We start from the raw sequence: 20,684 nt of genomic DNA on the forward strand, positions 1-20,684 counted from the left end.
CTTCCACTGCAGGGGGCACAGGGTTCAATCCCGGGTTGGGGAACTAAGATCCCGCATGCCATGTGGTATGGCAAAAAAAAACCACTTCAGGATGTTGGTTGAATGTAGGTTCTAATTCAGTAAATCAGAGGCAGAGCCTGAGATTCTACATTTCTAACAAGCTCTAGGTAATGGTTGCTGTGGATCACACTTTGAGTAGCAAGGAGCTGGAAAACATACCCTTCCTCTGGCTTTCCCTCCTTCCCTGTTTCACTCTTGGGTCATCTTGGGATCACTTGCGTACAAGCCTATTTCTCAGGCTCAGTTATTAGGCAGAACCCAGGATAAGACAAGTAGTATTGACCCAGCAATTTTATTTCTAGGAATTTATCCTATAGATATATTCACATATGTGTGAAATAATGTTATCTACAAGGTCATTCATTACAACACTGTAATAACAAAAACTGGAAAGAAATAAACATCTACAAGTAGAGGACTGGTTGTATGACTTCTGATATATCCATATTATGGGCTATTCCATAGCTATTAAAACAATAATAAGGCTCTTTATATTGTGATAAGAAAAATATTCAAGGTATATGCTAAGTATAAAAGGTAAAGTACAGAGTACTGTGCATATTAATGCCTCCATTTGAGTAAAATAAGGGAAAAATTACTTTTTTTGTTTGTATATGCATAAAATAACTCTGGAAAAATACAGAAAATAAATAATATTGATTGGGACAAGGGAAAATAGGTGGCCGGGGACAGGAAGGAGTGGGTGACTTTTCTTAGTAATGCCTTTCATATAGTTTTGAAATTTGAACCATATGTTAACTATTGAATTTAAAATTTTACGTGCTTATATATATGGAATCTAAAAAAAAATTTTAATGGTTCTGAAGAACCTAGGGGCAGGACAGGAATAAAGACGCAGACGTAGAGAATGGACTTGAGGACACGGGGAGGGGGAAGGGTAAACTGGGACAAAGTGAGAGAGTGGCATGGACATATATACACTACCAAATGTAAAATAGATAGCTAGTGGGAAGCAGCCGCATAGCACAGGGAGATCAGCTCGGTGCTTTGTGTCCACCTAGAGGGGTGGAATAGGGAGGGTGGGAGGGAGACGTAAGAAGGAGAAGATATGGGAATATATGTATATATATAGCTGATTCACTTTGTTATACAGCAGAAACTAACACACCATTGTAAAGCAATTATACTCCAATAAAGATGTTAAAAAAAATAAAATAAAATTTTATGTGTTTGGTCTAGAAGTATATTACATTTTCTTCCTTCTTTGAACCTTAAGCTACTCTTAACATTTAATGTTATCATATATTCAGATCAGTATGGAATAAGATCACATACCATCTGTTATCATTTATGTCCATCTTTTAGTTTTCCAATAGATTTCAAGCTAAATTATGACAACTATACATCTGTATTTTTAAAAAGATATTGCTTGTAAGCTGGCCATTTGCTGTTTGAGGAGAGACAGGTTGATTGGCAATTCTACTGAGTTATTGCTTTTATGATTTTCTTCCTGAGCTTGAATAAAGTTAGTAATACCAAAAAAAAAAAAAAAGATATTGCTGTCAGAGCACATAACATTATGTATATAGTAAGTACTTCGTAGATACCTGCTAAGTTTATTTGAATACTCTACATTTGTCTCTAATACCAGAACAATGTCTATAGTAGAGCAAATCGGGCTTACTGCCTAAAACTCTTAGTAACTGCACAATTACTCAGGAAGTTACCAGAGGAGGAAAGGATAATGGTAAATTATAGTAAAAATGTAAAAAAACTTTTTAAAGACTCAAATTATAGCAAAGTATGATTTTTTACTCAAATAAATAAAGCAGGGGAAGTATAGAATACATTTCAAAAGAATTCTTGGTAAATGGGTAAAATTTTTAAAGTTTTGATGTTCAAGGATTAAACTTAATTTAGCTTACGAATTCACTTACAAACTCTCAGTCTCTGTTGATGCTCAGAGATCAACAGATGTTGGTGTCTACTGTGACTTAGTTCTGTACTAGGACCTGTGGTTACAACGGTGAGCCAAAACAGGCATGGTTTCACATGCAGTAAACATACAGCCTAGTGAGAGAGATGGGTATTAGTCAAATAGTTATTTCATGATTGAATAATTACAAATGAAGTAAGTGCTCGCTCTAAAGAGAAGGGACAGGTTCTCTGATGGCAGGTGTAAAAGGAATCTGAAGTAGGTATAGAAATCAGGGAAGACTCAGTGCTTGAGGATTTCAAGCACTGTCATTTCCAGATTTACTAGTTATTTATTGCTGTGTAACAAACCACCCCAAAACTAAGTTGCTTTAAACTAAAATTTATTCTCTGTGGATTGACTGGGTGATTCTTCTGCTTATCTTGCCTGAGCTCAGTCCTGCAGCTGCTTTCAGCTGGTGGCTAAGTTGGAGGCTGGGCCTCCCACTCCCTGTGGTCTTTCTTACCAGGCTTCTTCACGGCTTCATGGTCCCAGAACCAAGAGAGTAAAGATAGAGGCTGCAAGGCTACTTGAGGCCTACGCTCTGAAACTTGCACAATACCACTGCTTGTGCAAGCAAGCAAACAGGCCAGTTTAGATTCAAGGGATGAGGAAATAGGGTCCACCTCTTGATGAACTGAGCTACACAGAATTTGTGGCCATTTTTTTCAATCTACTACAATCGATCAGATTACTATTTATTCAATAAATCATTATTTCCTAAGGATCATTGTAAGAATTAGAAATCAAACATGAATAAAATATAGTAATTTTAAGTTGCCATTTTTTCCTTTCCCTTAGAGCACATGGTGTTTGTGAACTGTCATTTCATTTTTTATAGAGATCAGTATTCGTGAACATTTTTTCCTATGGTATGAAAATGAATCATTATTAAATAAATAATATAATATAAAAAGAAGAGTCTTACCTAATTAGAAAGGAAAAAAAAGTCACTGGGGATTATAAGTAATTTTTAGCCTTTCTAAATTTGTAATAAAGAACATGTATTTTATAGTCAGAAAAGAATTAAGGCTATGTCAGTGTAGCCATGCAGTTATGAATGATATCTATAAGCACAAAAATTAATTCAGTAGTGAAAAATCTCAGGGAAGTCAAGCTTTTCTTTGTAGTTATAACTTTGCTCTCATGTTTGTTTTAGCTGTCTTTTAAAGGTGATTTGTTTCCAGCTCAAATTTTGCCCTTTTGGATAATTTTGAATGAATTAATAAATATGTAAAGCTAATGACAAAGATATTAGCTACCTGGAATTTTTGTTTTTGCAGGCAGTGTCACAAGAAAACAAAAGTATTTAATTTGCTTAGAAAGTTATTTTTATGAGCAGTAATCTAACTTTTTTCCCCAATATTTTCAAAATTATAAGAATGATAAGAATGCTGCTTTTCTTCTGATGGAAAGTGACAGGCTAATCATCAGTTTACCCAGAGTGAAGTGGACAGAAGCAGCACTGACCATGGCATCTCAGCTCCAAGAAGAATGTATTGCATTTATTATAGAAAACTTCTCCAAGATCATTCAAAGCGAAAATTTTGCTCTCCTCTTACAGGTACTGCATCTAAAATTATATCCTATATTTAGTCCCATCTTTGTGTTCTGATTATAATTATGTAAGTTTTCAAATTCAGGTTGCCTTTGATTAAATTAGTATGACTTAAATAAATTCCATAGCAGATGGCATGTTTGCATAGCATTTAGGGCAGTGATGGACAGGATTTTTGGCTCATAAGATAATGAAGGGAGGACGGGACAGGTTGAGTGCCCTGGCAAGGCACAATGTAACTCTGGCAACTCCAGCCCTCAATCGGCATAAGCCATATTTTAGAAATTGAAGTCATAACGATATTGTTTTTGTCAGTAATGCAATTATGGTTCATGCAAAATTCTCTGTCTTACTGGGACCCACTTTCTCTAAATTTAGTTACTTAATAAAGAACTTTTATAACATTTCTAGGCTCTGTTTTAGGACTATTTTGGCTCTTAAGAACTCTGTGTGTGTGCCGATATTTTTAACAGAGGAAAGGGATTAGTATAATATTTATTATTATAATGATAATAATTATTATTATTAACAGAGGAAATAAGATTTCTGATTGACTTCATATAGCCAGTTATGATGAATGGTCTGCCGTTATGCCAGACTTTCACATTTCTTACACATTTACATATATTCCTATTAAATATCAATTTCTGTGTTTTATAGTCACAAGCAATGAGTAGCACATCTGATCTGCTGGACAAAATTTTAAAAGCAATTGAAGAAAACATTACCACTGAGAATAGTTGCTCTCTTCTTATGGCTCTGGACACATTACTGAACTCTGACAGTACAAAGGAAATGGTATTTGATGTAATAAAATTCATTAAAATGATAGAATATTTAAACTGTTTTAAGATTTTTAAATATATACACGTTTTAAATGTCGCATGGTTCATTGAAACTGTTTGATACCTGGGGGGTGGTTACAGTCTCTACTTCTGTGTATATTTGGAATTTTTCATAATACAAAATTTTAAAAATTTCATTTACCTCCAAATGGACTTATTATAAAAGTTTAGAATTTGGAAGTTTGGCTGGCTAATTCTAAACATAGTTTGGTACTTAGCAATATTAATTGGTACAGCATAAGTTTAGTATTTCTCCCCAGTCACTACATTAAATTTCCTAAATATAAAACTTAAAGAATTTTAAGGAATGTTTTATAGTTTTAATCATCAGTGTCTTTTAATTTTATAATACATTCTTAATTTTTGTCTTAAGAAAAAAATCATTTAAAATTGGATTGACTGAGAAAAAGCAAAATTAAAATATATCTTATTTTTAAATGCAATTAATCAATGGTAATTAACAAGCTAATTGCAAATTATTGACATTTTTTATTTGTTCAACAAGAATGACAAAAAATTTCATCATATTTATTATTACTGCATAGAGTATTTGACCTTGTAATGTCAGAGCTGATTTGAAAAGGCTGTGGAAGGTATTTACATAAAGGCCATTGGTGGTTTAAAACAGTGTTTGGTTAAAAGGATAATGCTGAAAGGATAAGGTTCATGTTCACTATAAAATTCTGTTGTTAAAGAGCAAGCCTTCATAAATAACTTGTACCCAACGATCTTAAAAATCTAAGTGATGACATCATTGATCTAGCTTAGGAGTAAGTAGATTCGGAAGGGAATAATGACTGGTTGCTATGACAATGTGGTTCTGACCAGCTGCTGATTTGTTGCTTGAACACAGGGTTTTACGTGCAAGATCCAGGCTCTGCGTGATAAGCTGTGGATCTTCCTGGTTCAGTCTTTCTATGCTGTTCGTCACACAGAAAGCTGGAAGCTGATGAGCACAGATGATCAACAGAAAATCCAAGCAGGTATATTAGCCTTGAGATTTTTTATTCTTATAATTGTGACAAGAGATATTTTAAAGGGATTCTAATAAGTGATAGGATTAACGTTTGTTTGCTTCTGTTCAATAATAGCTTGCTAACTGAAACTAGTGCTGGTATGTTTAGGCAGTTTTAATAAATCATGCTTTTTTTCTGTTCTTAGAAAATGAAACTCATTTCCTTATATATACATATATAATTCTACTTTATCTTAGCAACTTTATATTCTAGCCAAATTTGCTTAAAAGCATTCTTTTAGAGAGATTTAGAAGTATAGGAAAATGTAACCCATATAGAACAGATTACCAAACATACTTTCTCTCCCTTTTAAAATATATTTTTCCATAAAGCTTTCCCATCTTTTGCATAAGATACCCTTTCTTGTGGTTTTGCCTAGATTAGATGGCTTTATTCCATGATCGATTGGTTCAGTGATACGATGTGTGCTATTGCGGAGTGTCCCTCAGGAGCCGCACAGTGCTCTTTGACATTTAATAGGTACCATTTGAAATATTAGCATTAAACAAAAGATTTATACTGCTTAGAATGTGTTTGTTTCAAAAATGTTAAAATAAAAAATTGAGGGTGTGGAACTAAAAATGGCTTCATGACTACTTTTGGGTTAAAGCAGGTACCTTAGGAAAAATATTGACAGATTCAGTAAGTATACTTTTAAAAACATTTTAAATTAAGAGACTGTATTTTATGAAGCAAACATTTCTGTACTATAAAACATGGAGACCATACGTGATATAATATATTCTTGATAGTACATGGATATGTTAAATTCTTTAATGATTTAATCAAAATATGATTTGCTCTGTCTTGCATTAGGAGCATAACACGATGGTGTAGCCAGATGTGATCTCAAGAGCACTTTTCAAAGAAATTCCAACAAAATAATAAAACAACAAAATCCATGAAACAACAAAAGTCATGAGAAGGTCTTTAGAAATTGGAATTTTTTTCCTTGTGACTGTTTCTGTACTGATTTTTAGATGACAGTTCATCTGTACTATACAGTGTAAAAAAAATAAGATCAGCATTCCTTGAGTAGGTGTCATTCAACTCTCTTCTGATTGGGAGTAAACTTTGCTTTTCTCCATTTTTAGAGGATTTCATAGTTAAGTTGGGTCCCGAACAGTGTTCTTTATCTTAATTCTTCAAAGTGCTAATTTAAAATACATGTGAATACATACATATATATACACATATCTAAAACAAAATATTATTGGTAATCCAACTAATTGTCAAAAAGAACTTTTCAATCTATTACATTCTATCAGTGTGAAAATAATTTTTAAAATCTTAAATATGTTGAATTATAATGAGTCCTGACTTATGCATAATTATTGCATTGGGAAATCCCAGATAAAGGAGTAATTCTAGGTTGTCTTTGTTATAACATTTCTTATGTTCTAGTTTGAGTTACTGATCTTTGGGAGAAATCTTGTGTTAATTTCCACCTGTATATTTTTGTGCAGTCATTTGCTAACCACAAACCAATCCCTGTAATGCTATTTCTAGGACCCTGCTTTGTCTTATAACATAGTTCCTATAGAATAGAAATAGTAGAAGGTGCATGGTAGGGTTACAGATAATTTGATGTATTTTTCATCAGGTGTTTTAATAAAAATAAAATCAATTTTGGAAAATATATGTATATATTTCTTCAAAATATATTTTAAAGCTACATAACCTTCAAAGGGAACAAATACATTAGCTAAACTATATTTATGGCTCTCATACCATTATTCCTATATATTCCCCTGACGTCATTTAAATTCTTATTTGAAGAATATAAACTGAGTTCCCCAATAATTCCCATATAAACCTAATCTATAAAATGAATTTTTAATGTAATTCTAAAAAGAATGATATAGGTTTAAGGATTGTCTCTTGTTTTATTTTCAACAAAACCTTATCTTTTTTCTCTTTACTCCTTCCTCAGGACATACCTGCAAAATCAGAAAATTTTTAACAGTATTTTAATATTTTTTAGGATAGAAATTTTCTCACATTGAATAGTTTATAAAATATTACGTTTGCCACAATCTGTAATTTTTTGAAATTTGGAAAACTAGCTAAAAAGAAGTTGTCTCTAAAATTTCAAGCTTGAGAAAATTCTAGGGTTTTGTAAATGTATAAATCTTCTCTGTGAGACTGTACATTTCTCATATATTAATTTTAATAACATAAAATCCATAGGGACAGGAATATAAGATTCAAAATGAAGTTCTTTAAGAAAAATTCTAAAATAGGGAATTATTTATGTGTACTAGATTGGTTTCAACTTTTTAAAAGTTATTTCCATCAAAAATGTAACCTTTTTCTGCTAATATACTATTTTCCCTCTACTTCTATGGTAATAATAGTGCTTCCTGTAAAATTAAATTGCTTTTTTTTTCCTACAGCTGCATTTGACAAAGGTGATGACCGAAGACTTGGCAAAAAGCCTATATTCAGTAGCTCTCAGGTAAACTTTTACAATTTTACAGGCCCAGAAGAAACAAGATACCAAGTAATTTAAATTTTATCATTTTATATTTCAGAATAATTTTTAAAAATCTATTCTTTCATTAACTAAAGCTGTTTCTGGATGGAAATAATTTTGAGTCTTGTTTTTAATCAAGTGAACATTTTGTAAATTTTTAAATGATATGCATTTTTTATATCCAGCTGGTATGGGAAGTGAAATATTGTCTACCATTTTTATTTCCTTGAAAACCTTTTTGGCAACTAGCATGTTGGAACTATTCCAGATCAGAAATTGTCTAGAATTCTAGATCTAGTTCCATGTCTGTTTTTCTAATTAACCTACTTCTTACAAAAGAAGATTTTAGTTGTCCCAGTTTTCTCTATACTAAGATTTTAATCCACATAATATATTTTTGGTGCGAAAAAGGCAGTTAATACCAAGAGTACGGTTGTGTTCACTTTAAAAGTTACTTGGTGTACTTTTATGAGTTAACTAAAAATAGTCAAACTCTTAAAAACTAAGTAGAGTGGTGGCTGCCAGGGGCTGGGGAGATAAGGAAAAGGGGAATAATTGTTCAATGGGGATAGAGTTTCAGTTTTGCAAGATGAGAACGTTCTAGATATCTGTTGCACAACAAGGCGCATATAGTCAACCTGACTGTACTGCCCACTTAAAAATGGTTAAGATGGTAAATTTTATGTTATTTGTTTTTTAGCACGCACACGCACACACACACACAACACACACGTTACTTGGTATATTCATTATAATATGAAATACATTTTTATTCCCCTAAAATGTTATTAATGATGATTAGAGTTCCAATCTAGCTAACTTACAAATGGTCACTTAATAATATATTTGAAGCATAAAATTATACTAACCTAGACACACATTACAATGATATGGAGAGATACACTGAGAGTTCCAGTTTGGAATGCAAAGAATATATTGCCCTTGCAAGAGTGGAATTGGGCATCTTTTCTTCCTTATCAGCCAGTAGATAGGAACTCACACAACTCCAAGCCACAACCAAGAGCTCTGATGGCTTGAGGCAGAGGTCAAGCTCTAAATGTCTTGGGTGAGAAACTGTGAGATGCTGGAGCTTTTTGCTAGTAAACCTCCTAGGACTATTTCCCTAAGTGTGTTCCGTAATATACTAGCTCCATCATATGTTCTACCTAAGAACATCTAGTGTCAACTAAGGTTGAGAATTGCTACACAACATAGCTCCTCTTAGAGACTAACGATGCACATCAGCACCTAAAAGCTCTGAGAAACACTACAGTAAAGAACACTTTTGAATTTTGTTTCCCCCAAGATTTCCTCAAATTTTATAACCATGGAACACCACTAGACTCCCTCTTGACCCTTCTTAAGCATGTTGTACAGTTCCACAGAACATATGTTAGGAAATGGCACCTTAGAACATTTTTTCTACGTACTATGTTCCCTTTCACCCTATGTGTTTGTGTGTGTGTGTGTGTGTGTTTTAAGGCCACCAGGATTTAGCCTACCTGCCTTTCTTTCCCCTGTTCTATCTACTAACTGCTATTAGCCAGGCTTTTCCTCCTTCCTTGCCTTACAGCAAAATAGAACAAAATCTCATTTCCCTTCCTCAGTTCCTGACTTTCAGGTTGTCCAAGGGTTTATACTGTTAACCACAATGGGAAGGAAACAGGCTAATATGTTTTCCTCAGAAAGGCAGCATTGTACTGAAATGGATGCTGGACATAAAATCATAAAAGTTCAGATCTTGACTTTACTATCTTTGTCATCTGTGAGTCTTTGTTTGCTTATCTGTAGAATGGAGTAATAAAACCTAGCTGGGATTACTGTGAAAATTAAGTGAGATAATTTATGTGCAATTGTCTAGTCTGTAGTAAGTCCTCAATAAGTGTGGTATGAATAAGTGTGTCTTCCAAAATGAGATGAGATCTTTTGGAGGTGGGAGAAAGTTGATGAGATAAAATAGAGAGAAACGTTTAAGAAGGGTGCTGGTACCAAAATACTTAAGACTAAAATTATACGATGTCTGGGATTTGCTTCAAAATAAAATGGTGGTAGTTATATACGAAACAGAATTGGCCAAGAGGTGATAGTTGTTAAAGCTGGGTAGTAGGTATGTGGGGATTCATGTTACTGTTCTGTCTTCTTTGATTATGTTTAAATTTTTCTATAATAAAAAGTAAAACAAAATAATACCAACAAAAGGGAATAGTACTAGACCTGAAAGTGTGTCTAAGAGGAACGCTTATTTTTTATTTTTGGCTGCGTTGGGTCTTCGTTGCTGCGCACAGGCTTTCTCTAGTTGCGGTGAGCGGGGGCTACTGTTTGTTGTGGTGTGCGGGCTTCTCATTGCGTTGGCTTCTCTTGTTGCAGAGCATGGGCTCTAGGTGCACGTGCTTCAGTAGTTGAAGCACATGGGCTCAGTAGTTGTGGCTTGTGGGCTCTAGGGCTCACGGGCTTCTGTAGTTGTGGCTTATGGGCTCTAGAGCACAGGCTTAGTAGCTGTGGTGCACGGGCTTAGTTGCTCCACGGCATGTGGGATCTTCCCGGACCAGGGATCAAACCCATGTCCCCTACATTGGCAGGCAGATTCTTAACCACTGTGCCACCAGGGAAGTCCCAAGAGGAGGGCTTTAGAGTGTTACTCTTTTTTCTTTATCTTTGTCAATAGCATGTGGTGACCATTCCCAACTGGTCAGTTGTATATAAGAAACATACATAAACTTTGTAGATGTAAGTCATAGGTTGCCTAAAAATGCATATACGTTGAATCCTCACCATGGTATACTATGTTAATGTGAAATTTCTAAAGGGGTAGAGTACCCCATATACTACATAGATCTCACCCATAGCATGATGCTTTAAAGTAGATAGATTCAAGGATAGAGTGAATTAAGAAGGATTAGTTTTAAGGGTGGGAAGAGGTCTAACATCAGAGTCTTCCTGGTTTTAGGTATTAAAAATAGAGAAATGTTATTTTTTGAGCTAAGATTTGATCAAGAAAACAAAAAATGAGGACCTAGCCTATTTGAACTTTATAAGTATTACAGAGAATCCTAGTACACTGCACTGAATGGGACCAGTCTCTACCCCTAGACATGAATAATCTGAGGCCCAGAGATATTAGTAATGATTTCTTAAATATCCTATCTTCTATTCTTCAGTTAAAAGCAAAGCTAGAACAAGAATCTAATGATTCCTTTATTATTATACCTTGCTTTTTGCTAAACTTAACTAGGTTATTTATTACTTATTATTTATGTATATACATATGTATGTGTGAATATAGACACACACACACATATTTATGTTATTTTTATCTTAGACAAATTTTAATTGTAATTAGAAGCTTTCATATTTAGAAATAACTAGACCTTGAACTGTATATCAATATATGCTCAGGTTTGATAGCCATCATCACATGTTCTTGAGTACCCAGTATGTGATGGGCACGGTGCTAAGGGATACAAAGATGAAGACAACACAGGCTCTGCCTCATACCTCTACAATCTCATACAGCTTCCAAAAGGGAGGGAGTATTTACATAATAAATGGCAATATATTCTTAAATTTTTATTCTGTAATTCCTACCAGTTTTTAAAATTTTGTTATTCCCTTCCATACAACGTTGGTTCTAAGCAAAATGATAAAGTAGGTGCATTGTCTTTAGTGCCCTTCTATTTTCCCCTTTTTATCTATTTCACCTGTTTTTAGGACCCCTTTTCCTTTCTCCAGACAACCAATACTGTATTACTATGTTGTGGTTTTGTTTTTTTTTTTTCTCAAAAACCAAACTTTTCAGGGACTTCCCTGGTGGTCCAGTGGTTAAGACTCCGTGCTTCCAATGTAGGGGGCATGGGGTCGATCCCTGGTCAGGGAATAAGATCCCACGTGCCACGCCGCACAGCCAAAAAAGTAAAAAAAGAAAACTTTTCAGGTGTAATGTGTTGTTTCCCAGGGACTCCCACACCCCCCCCCCACCCTTGCCTCCAGAGGATTAAATATTTAGTGATAAAATTTCTGGAATTTGGGAGAGGATTGAAGAGAGAAGTTTTGGTGAAAATCATTAACATACAGATGATTACCTGCTTAAAGCAGTAAATCCTGAGCTCAAGTCCTAGTTCAATCCCTTATCAGCATATGGCCTTGGGTAAATTACATACCTGCTTTAATCCCGTTTCTTGTTGAAGAAATGGAGATGACAACAGGAGCTATCTCATAGAATTGTTGTGAGGATTAAGTGAGATGATACATGAAAAGCATTTTAGCACAGAACCTGGGAGTGGGCCCTTGAAAAATGTTGGATATTGCTATCATTCACCCAAGGCATCCTGATACCATTAAGTATTCATCTCTACCATAACTTCATAAAGTTAAATAGTATGCCTTTTAAAGTAGAATCTCCTGTTAATTTTGTATGTTTTATTTCAGATTTGATTAAGGTAATGTGATCAAAGACATATTCAAATGATCCCAGATCATTCAAGTTTTAAGTGGCCCTAAATCATAATCTGAATTTTGCTGCTTTTTCCTCTTTGAAAAACTGGCTATTGAAACATAAAGTATTATGTGTCCAAGACTTCAGTCAAGTTACAGAGTATTTTTTTCTTCTTTGTAGCAAAGGAGACAAGTTTCTGACCCTGGTGCTATAAAAAACAAATCTTGGAGAGAAAGTAACAAGAAAGAGTATTGGAGTTATCCCTCTACTAATCAAAAGATGAAATCTGATGGATTAGGAGCGTCTGGACATTCATCAAGTACTAATAGAAATTCTATAAATAAAACTTTGAAGCATGATGATTTAAAGGAAAAGGATGGTACAAAAACTGCATCCAAGAGTACAAAAGAATTAAAAACTGTGGGAAAAAATGTTTCTGGAAAGCCCAAACCTATAATAAAGCCCAAAACAGAAAACGGTGATAATGCAAAGTCAGCAAACATGTCACCTAGACAAGTTGTGGAAAGATCAGCAACAGCAGCAGCAAATGGACAGAAAAATTCAGTAAATGGAAAAGGAGTGAGAAATCAGGAAGGTCAAATTACAGGTGCCAGACCCAAGGTACTCACTGGGAACTTAAACGTGCAAGCCAAAGCAAAGCCTTCGAAGAAAGTGACAGGCAAAGATTCTCCATGCCTCGGAATTGCAGGGCCCTCCAGCAGATCTAGAAATTCAAGTATGGAATTACTGACTTCCACTGACTGTCTGGATGAACCAAAAGAAAATGGGTCAATAAAAGAGAAGCCTTCTGGTCATAAACTTTCCCTTTGTGACTCTCCAGGACAGACTGTGAAAAACAGTGTAGAAAGTATCAAAACTTCCACTGTAGGTGGGTTTTAACACTCTAATTTTTAATAGCTCTTGAGGAGCTTTTTAGGAACAGTTAAAGTTCCTAGAAAAAAATGAACCTATGTTTGGACTTTTATTTAGTTTCAAATGCAAAAAGATTTTAGTAACATATATTCATGCAAACTGAGAAAAAACAGTTTTTCTCACCGTAACATTTAATTTTGTATATAGTGTATGACCAGTGAATTTATACATACTTATTACGTATTTATTCCTCAATCTCATGGCTCACTCTTCTTAATTTATAGCAGTAAAATCTCGACCTGTTTCAAAAGTTACCAATGGAACTTCCAATAAAAAAAGCATTCATGAACAAGAAACTAATATAAATAACAGGTAAGTCTTCATTCATTGTTTTACCTAGACATTAGCTTTCTCTGGAAGTTAATTATATACTAACTTCTAGCTAAATATTGTTAAAATATCTTTCCTTTGTTAGAAAATTTAGTATACTTACATAATGATATTTTAAAACTTTTCTTATTTATTATGCAAAATGACAATTGATACAAAATGATAGAAGAATAATTTATACTTGTGGCATCTTATTATGCATTGCTTTACCATAGTTGATCTACAGTTTTATAAACTTAAACACTTATGAACCTATGGTTTTTTCTATTTTCAGAAAAGAGATACATTTTTTATTTCTTTGAGAAAAAATATTTTTCTTTTTTTTTGTTTTTTTTTTTAAATTGAAGTATAGTTGATTTACAGTGTTGTGAAAAAATACATTTCATGTATGGGTCTTTTAAAAAATTATGTTTTGGAATCTCAGTGTAATACTGAACGCAAATAATTTTTCTTAGTGTGCTAAAGAAGGTCACCAGCAAAGGATACAGTGATCCAGTACCACAGGCAATTTTAAAGAAAAGAGGAAATGGCAATGGATGCGCTACAGCTCAGCAGAGGACAAAGAATGCCGCAGTTAATCTTGCTAAAACTCAAGGTAAAGTTGAAATACTCCCAGGTATTACTTCCTTGTTTAAACTGAATAAGCAGAACTCTGATTCTGGAACTTTAGCAGCAAATAAGCAAAGTATAACGTGGTTTCACTCATTTTACATTCATTTCCTATTTTAGAGATGAGATTTTATTCTTCCACTTTTCAGACAAGTATTTTGGTATTTTGGGGTGTGAGTTTAGTTTTTATTTTCTTTTGTGAAAAAAATAAGGGGGTCACTAGGTTATCTGCATTTCTGGTCCTTCTGTATATTATATCTGTGCTTCTTCAAAGTTTCATTGATAATTATAAGAATTCCATCTGCAAAACCAACACTAAAGAGCTCTTTAAAAAGTAATGGTACAATCTAGAGAGCTGTAATACGTAGGGAGGAAGAATTTTCCCTCTGGGCTCTGTGCTATGCCTGTTGTTTTTCCATATTCTAAGAAAGAGAAGAATACTGATCAGATTGCATAATTTGCTAATATAATAACTGATTTTAAAAATTAATTTGCTTTATGCATTAAGCATTCACATATGTAAGAGCAGTTTGTAAAATGCTAAAACCAATTTTGAGGTAGGTAATGAATTAATACTGAAAGTAAATTTAAAAGTAAGCCAGAGAAAAGTTATTCATGTTCTAGTAGCAGCTAAAAAATAAACATTTAAAAAGATTTGATAATTCTGTTTGACAGATTTAAATGCTCAAAATATCATCTCTAGGACTTCAACCATTATAAACAAATGAATTCCCAAAATTAATCCTCTTTCTTTCCAGTTACCAGCTTTAGTTTCAACTGCAGATCTAAGTTGTTAACCCTAATGAGCTACAATAATAATGATCTGGTTATGAGAAATAAATTAGCTTTGTTACTGTTTGAGGAAAAAAATTGCAACAATTTCAACATTTCTATTTTGTGTTTTAGCTTCATTCTCCTTTTCAGCTATGTGGAACAGTCTGTTTTTCCCCCTAGAACTTCAAAGGGAAGAAAGACCTTTACTGCTCTTTTGGCATAAGAAAATCAGATTTTTCTACCCCCATATATTTATGCAAATCCAATTCTGGCATAAGGATCAATGCTCTTTACTTGAGGAGGAGAGATCCTATTTTAATAATTTTACTTAAGATGCTGGAATACTTCCTCTATATTTGTAATAAATTTTTTTTTATCTTATCACGTCACTAACGCCTAATTTGTAATTGTCCGTTTGATCATATGTTACCATTTCATTGTTATCTATTTTATTTCTTCTAAAGGGATTTAAAAACAAATATTGAATTTCACTCACAAACTGGAAGGTATATTTTTGAATTTTCTTTTCTTAGGTTCCCAAGGAGAGTCATCAGATTCAGTAAAATCTTCAGTCTCTTCAAGGCAGTCTGATGAAAATGTGACAAAATTGGACCACAGTGTAACTACAGATAAACAAACACCTAAGAGAAAAATTGTCAAGCAAGGACAAACAACATTGCCTAAGATTAGTGCAAAAATAGTAGCAATGCCTAAAACGCTAAATCAGTCTAAGAAAGGTGAAACTTTGAATAATAAAGATTCAAAACAGAAAACACTTCCTGGACAGGTTATATTGAAGACTCAGCCTTCTTCTCTAAGACCTTTAAAAAGTGAACCATCTGTTGTCCAAAAAAGTGTGCTTCGTGATGTATGTGATAATAATAACAAAGGCAATGTTTCTGAACAGAAGCCTCATGAACCTCTAATTAATCTCACAGCCGAAATCAGTGATACAGAAGCATTTCAGTCACCATGCATACTTGACCCACAAAAGCCATTAAACAATCAAGAAAAAGAGAAGTTGGTGTTAGAATGCCAAAATATTTCAAATCTGGATAAATTAATTAAACGTGAACTGGAATCAAAACAGATTTGTTCAGATAAAAGTGAAACAAATTTTTCTGGTCACAAAAAAACAGATCAATGCAACACAGCTAAAATACATTGTCATTCTGATGAGAGTGATAATGTAGATCCAAAATTTTATAGCACCACTGCTCTAAAATCAATGATTTCAAATCCGAATGAAAACTCTTTGAACTCTAATCCAGTTTGTGACCTAGACTCAACAAATGTAAAGCAAGTCCATTCAGTGTCAGATAGGGAGAAGCAAGCAGGGAGAAAAGATACAAACAAAAAATTAAACATTAAATGTGTGAAAGATGTTTTACCTTGTGTTCCTGAACAGACAAATGGTACCTTAAATTCTGGTCAAGATGACAGAAAATCTAGAATTCATGTAGAAGAACAGACAATTCCCAATCAGTTTTCTGATGACTCTGCCATGAATGGAGACAAACATGCTACAGTAGACTCAAATACTTCCTCCAAGTGTTTTTTGGAACAAATACCAGGGAAAAATTCTCCTAAAGATATGGAAACAACAGAAACTCCAGAGAGCCATGAAACTCGAGAAGCTCCATTCATGAGTCACTGGAATTTGAGTACCAGTGTTCTGCATCAGAGAGAGAGTCCTGAATCTGACAGTGGCAGTGCTACAACATCCTCTGATGACATAAAGCCTAGATCTGAAGACTACGATGCTGGAGGGTCTCAGGATGATGATGGGTCAAATGACAGGGGTATTTCTAAATGTGGCACTATGCTGTGCCATGATTTTCTTGGAAGAAGTAGCAGTGACACCAGTACTCCTGAAGAATTAAAAATATATGATAGTAACTTAAGAATTGAAGTGAAAATGAAAAAGCAAAGTAGTAATGATCTTTTCCAAGTTAATTCGACAAGTGATGATGAGATTCCTAGAAAAAGGCCAGAAATTTGGTCTCAATCTACAATAGTCCACCCTAGGGAAAAAGAAAATATTCCACGAGGCAGTATCCAGTTTGCTCAGGAAGTAGATCAGGTTTCTTCCTCAGCAGATGAAACAGAAGATGAAAGGTCTGAAGCTGAAAATGTTGCAGAAAATTTCTCTACATCTAACCCAGCTCTTCAGCAGTTTCAGGGAATAATTAATTTAGCTTTTGAAGATGCAACTGAAAATGAAAGTCACGAGTTTCGTGCAACTAAAAATTTTAAAAGGTCAGTTTTACTTTCAGTAGATGAATGTGAAGAACTAGGATCTGATGAAGGGGAAGTCCATGCTCCCTTTCAGCCTTCTGTAGATTCTCCTTCACCTTCTGATGTTTTTGATGGCGTTTCTCATGAACATCACGGAAGGGTCTGCTACTCCAGATACTCACAAGGAAGTAAAGGTAGTATTTTAGAATGTAGACAAGAGAAAGGCAATAGTGTATATAAAAACAAAAGCTCTCCCTTGGGTCTTAGTAGCATTGACTCTTCAAGAAAAGATAAACAGAGTGCTTCAGCCACAGAAAAAAAGAGCATAACAGATGTCCTGTCCAGAGGAGGCAGACAGCTTCCTTCAGAAGATAAAAAAGTAAACAGTGGAAGCAATGTGGATAATGACTTTCAGCCACGCAGCAAACTTTCAGATAGTGATATAAAATCTCAAGAAAGACCATGTCATCTGGAACTTCATCAAAGAGACCCCAGTTCTGACATACCAAAGAACAGCTCTACAAAATCTCTGGACTCCTATTGGAGTCAAGTTCTGCCTCCAGAAGGACAAGTGAAAGAGAGCCATTCTGCAGCTACCGAGAAAGCTAATATTGCTTTATCTGCAGGTAATGTACAGATATAGAAATGCTAAATCCATAAGAAAATGAGTTTATAGAATTTTAAAGTTGTAGGTAGCCCTGAATGTTATATTTTAGTTAGATAGAATAATTACTTAAGCAACAGATTCAAATTTTAAATGAAAACTGAAATTTCTTAATAGAATGAAAATAGCTAGTTACTCTTTATTGTTCACTTAAAATCTTAGTGAAAAATTAATATCTAGTAAAAATTTTGGTGGTTTATTAGAGCTAACCTACTAAGAGATTTTACATGAAAGAATAAAGAGAAAAACTTAGTTTGCTATTATTTAGTTATTTATGTCTAATTTAACATAGGAATTATTGACTATTAGAAATTTTATTATACATTGGATATGATTTATGAACTATGCTAATATATATCTAAGAGGGCTGTGCAATAAGTATAGTAATATGTAACTAAAAGCACTGAATTATTCTAACTAGATTAATTATTAAAATTTATATACATTTTACAGAGATTAAGACTTTCAGGATCACTATAATTCTATTCTAAAATTTTCAAGTAAAAAGATAAATTTCCTAAAAGAGATTATATTTAGAAGCAATGATAATATATGAAAAAATCCCAGGCTTATTTCATATGTATAGATGGTTTCCTGTCTAATTGTTTTGTGTGTTTGTCTTCCTTATTATAGTAATTTGAACTATGACCCACATTTAAAATATGCAATAGTGGCTGACTGAGTAGCTACTGTATACCAGAACTAAGAAAAATACTTATCAGTAGTCCCTGTTCAGCAAAATCACAAGAATAGGGAACTCTTTAAAGTTGTACTTTTTTTGTCCTTGCTTGCATCCTCCTTTGCATGTGCAATATATGTCTTTAGATAAAATAAGTCTTTAGATAAAATGTATTTATTCTCCCTTTGAAACTGACTTACCTTAAAAGTCACCATCAAATAACCATGTCTTATTTTCTCTTTAAGTTTCTATTGTAGTGAATTAGATACATGTGCGCATTCTGTTTATGTTTAAATAATTTCTGTTTTCTGTATCACAAGTTTTCAAATTAAACTGGAGAATTATTGTTAGTTGCCTATGTTGATTTTGCTGCTAAACATTACCTTTGAGGTTTTTTTTTTCAAACATAGAAAAAGAAATGCCTCAGAAATCTTCTCAATTTTGTATAAATGTTATTTTTCCCATTCTCTTTTTTTTTTTTTGGACAATAACTGTTATGTTGTGTTAATATTGTTCTACAGAACTCTGAGGGGTACCAACATGTGCAGTTTTTACATTGTGTAGTATTATGAATTATTTCAGGAGACATAGATGATTGTGACACAGTGGCACAAATCTACATGTATGACCATCGGCCTTCAAAAACCCTCTCTCCAATATATGAGATGGATGTAACAGAAGCATTTGAGCAGAAAATGGAATCAGAAACACATGTTACAGACATGGATTTTGAAGATGAGCAACACTTTGCAAAACAAGATTGGACACTATTAAAGCAACTGCTCTCTGAAGAGGATTCAAACTTAAATATTACAAATTCTATTCCTGAAGACTTAAATTTAGCACAGTATCTAATCAATCAGACACTACTTTTAGCACGAGACAGCTCAAAACCTCAGGGTAAAGCACATGTTGACACTTTAAACAGATGGAGTGAACTAACATCTCCATTCGATGATTCCTCAGCAAGCATCACCATGGCTAGTTTTTCCTCTGAGGATTGTTCACCCCAAGGGGAATGGACAATTCTGGAACTAGAAACTCAGCATTAAGAGTATGAACACTTTGGAAAATGTTAAACTATGCCACCCCTTTATTTTTTTGATGCTTATATTATATCCAAATGATAATTGCATTAGCCTATTAGACTATCCTTAATATTGAGGAAGTCTTTCCAATTTACTGAAGTAAACATAGTTTGTTTATTAATATGATATCACATGTAGAAAAAAGTGTTTTTCTAAAAATCTTGAGCATGTTTTCTATAATTATTAGAGAAATTAGAAAACTTGTAAGGAAACCCTTGCTTTAGTTTTCCTTTCCTAACTGATCATTCATTTACTTGTTTATCATTCAATAATTTAAAATGTGAATGCACAAGTAGAACAGTCCCTTTACTTTTTGCTCTGCATATGGTAACCATAATTTAACAATAAAAAAACTTTTTGTGCTTGTGTCAATTTATGTAGAGTTAATCTGTAACATTCAAACTCAGGTTGGTATGGTTGAGGCTGATAGCTTAATATTAGAAAAAACCTTCGCTTTCCCAACAATTCAGGTCCAGGAAATTGTCAAGTAAATGCATCTCAAATTTCACTGACATTTTTGCTAAAACAGGAGAAGTGGTATTTCCTGTAACTCTTTTTGGGATATATCCGCAGAAAGGCATCTGCCCTTGCTGAAAAAAAGTGGGAAAACTGCCCATCTGTTTTATCTATATAGACTTCCTTTATAGTTAATCACTCTCCATTTTTCATTCCATGGTAGAGATATTTTTGAACTGCACCTGCAGTAATCCTGCACTAAATATTACCTTGAAAATGGGTACATGAGGCAGTTGAGTTATAGAGTTAAATTGTGTGCATGTGTGTGCACATACATGTATGTTTGCTTTTTCCATTTGTCTATATGCCCTAGTTCCTTATTTCCTTGATCAGATTGTCTTTCAGTCTGTAATTTTGGTAGAAAGGCAAAGATAAACATCTTTTTTACAAAATTCTACTGGGGAGTGAACACTTGGTCACCTACTTGATAATGGTGGATGTTACCCTTAGGGTGATGGGATTTAGTAGAATTGGCACCTCTCAAAGCTTTGTAACTAACTCATAATTTCTCTAAAATACATCAGAAGTAA

At 33.7% G+C, this 20,684-nt stretch overlaps 1 protein-coding gene across 1 annotated transcript in view; it reads left to right on the top strand.

Moving 5' to 3' along the window:
* Positions 1-19,686, top strand: part of BTBD8 (BTB domain containing 8) — a 99,102-nt gene extending 79,416 nt beyond the window's left edge. The window contains exons 11-19 of the mRNA XM_068538068.1: positions 3,378-3,560; positions 4,215-4,352; positions 5,253-5,382; positions 7,812-7,873; positions 12,504-13,212; positions 13,481-13,568; positions 14,042-14,181; positions 15,503-17,833; positions 19,133-19,686. Coding sequence (XP_068394169.1) covers positions 3,378-3,560; positions 4,215-4,352; positions 5,253-5,382; positions 7,812-7,873; positions 12,504-13,212; positions 13,481-13,568; positions 14,042-14,181; positions 15,503-17,833; positions 19,133-19,602 — 4,251 coding nt within the window. The 3' untranslated portion in view covers positions 19,603-19,686. The remainder of the gene's footprint in view (positions 1-3,377; positions 3,561-4,214; positions 4,353-5,252; positions 5,383-7,811; positions 7,874-12,503; positions 13,213-13,480; positions 13,569-14,041; positions 14,182-15,502; positions 17,834-19,132) is intronic.
* Positions 19,687-20,684: the final 998 nt, after the last annotated feature.

This window comes from Eschrichtius robustus, chromosome 3, assembly GCF_028021215.1.
Source record: "Eschrichtius robustus isolate mEscRob2 chromosome 3, mEscRob2.pri, whole genome shotgun sequence".
Taxonomy (NCBI): Eukaryota; Metazoa; Chordata; class Mammalia; order Artiodactyla; family Eschrichtiidae; genus Eschrichtius; species Eschrichtius robustus.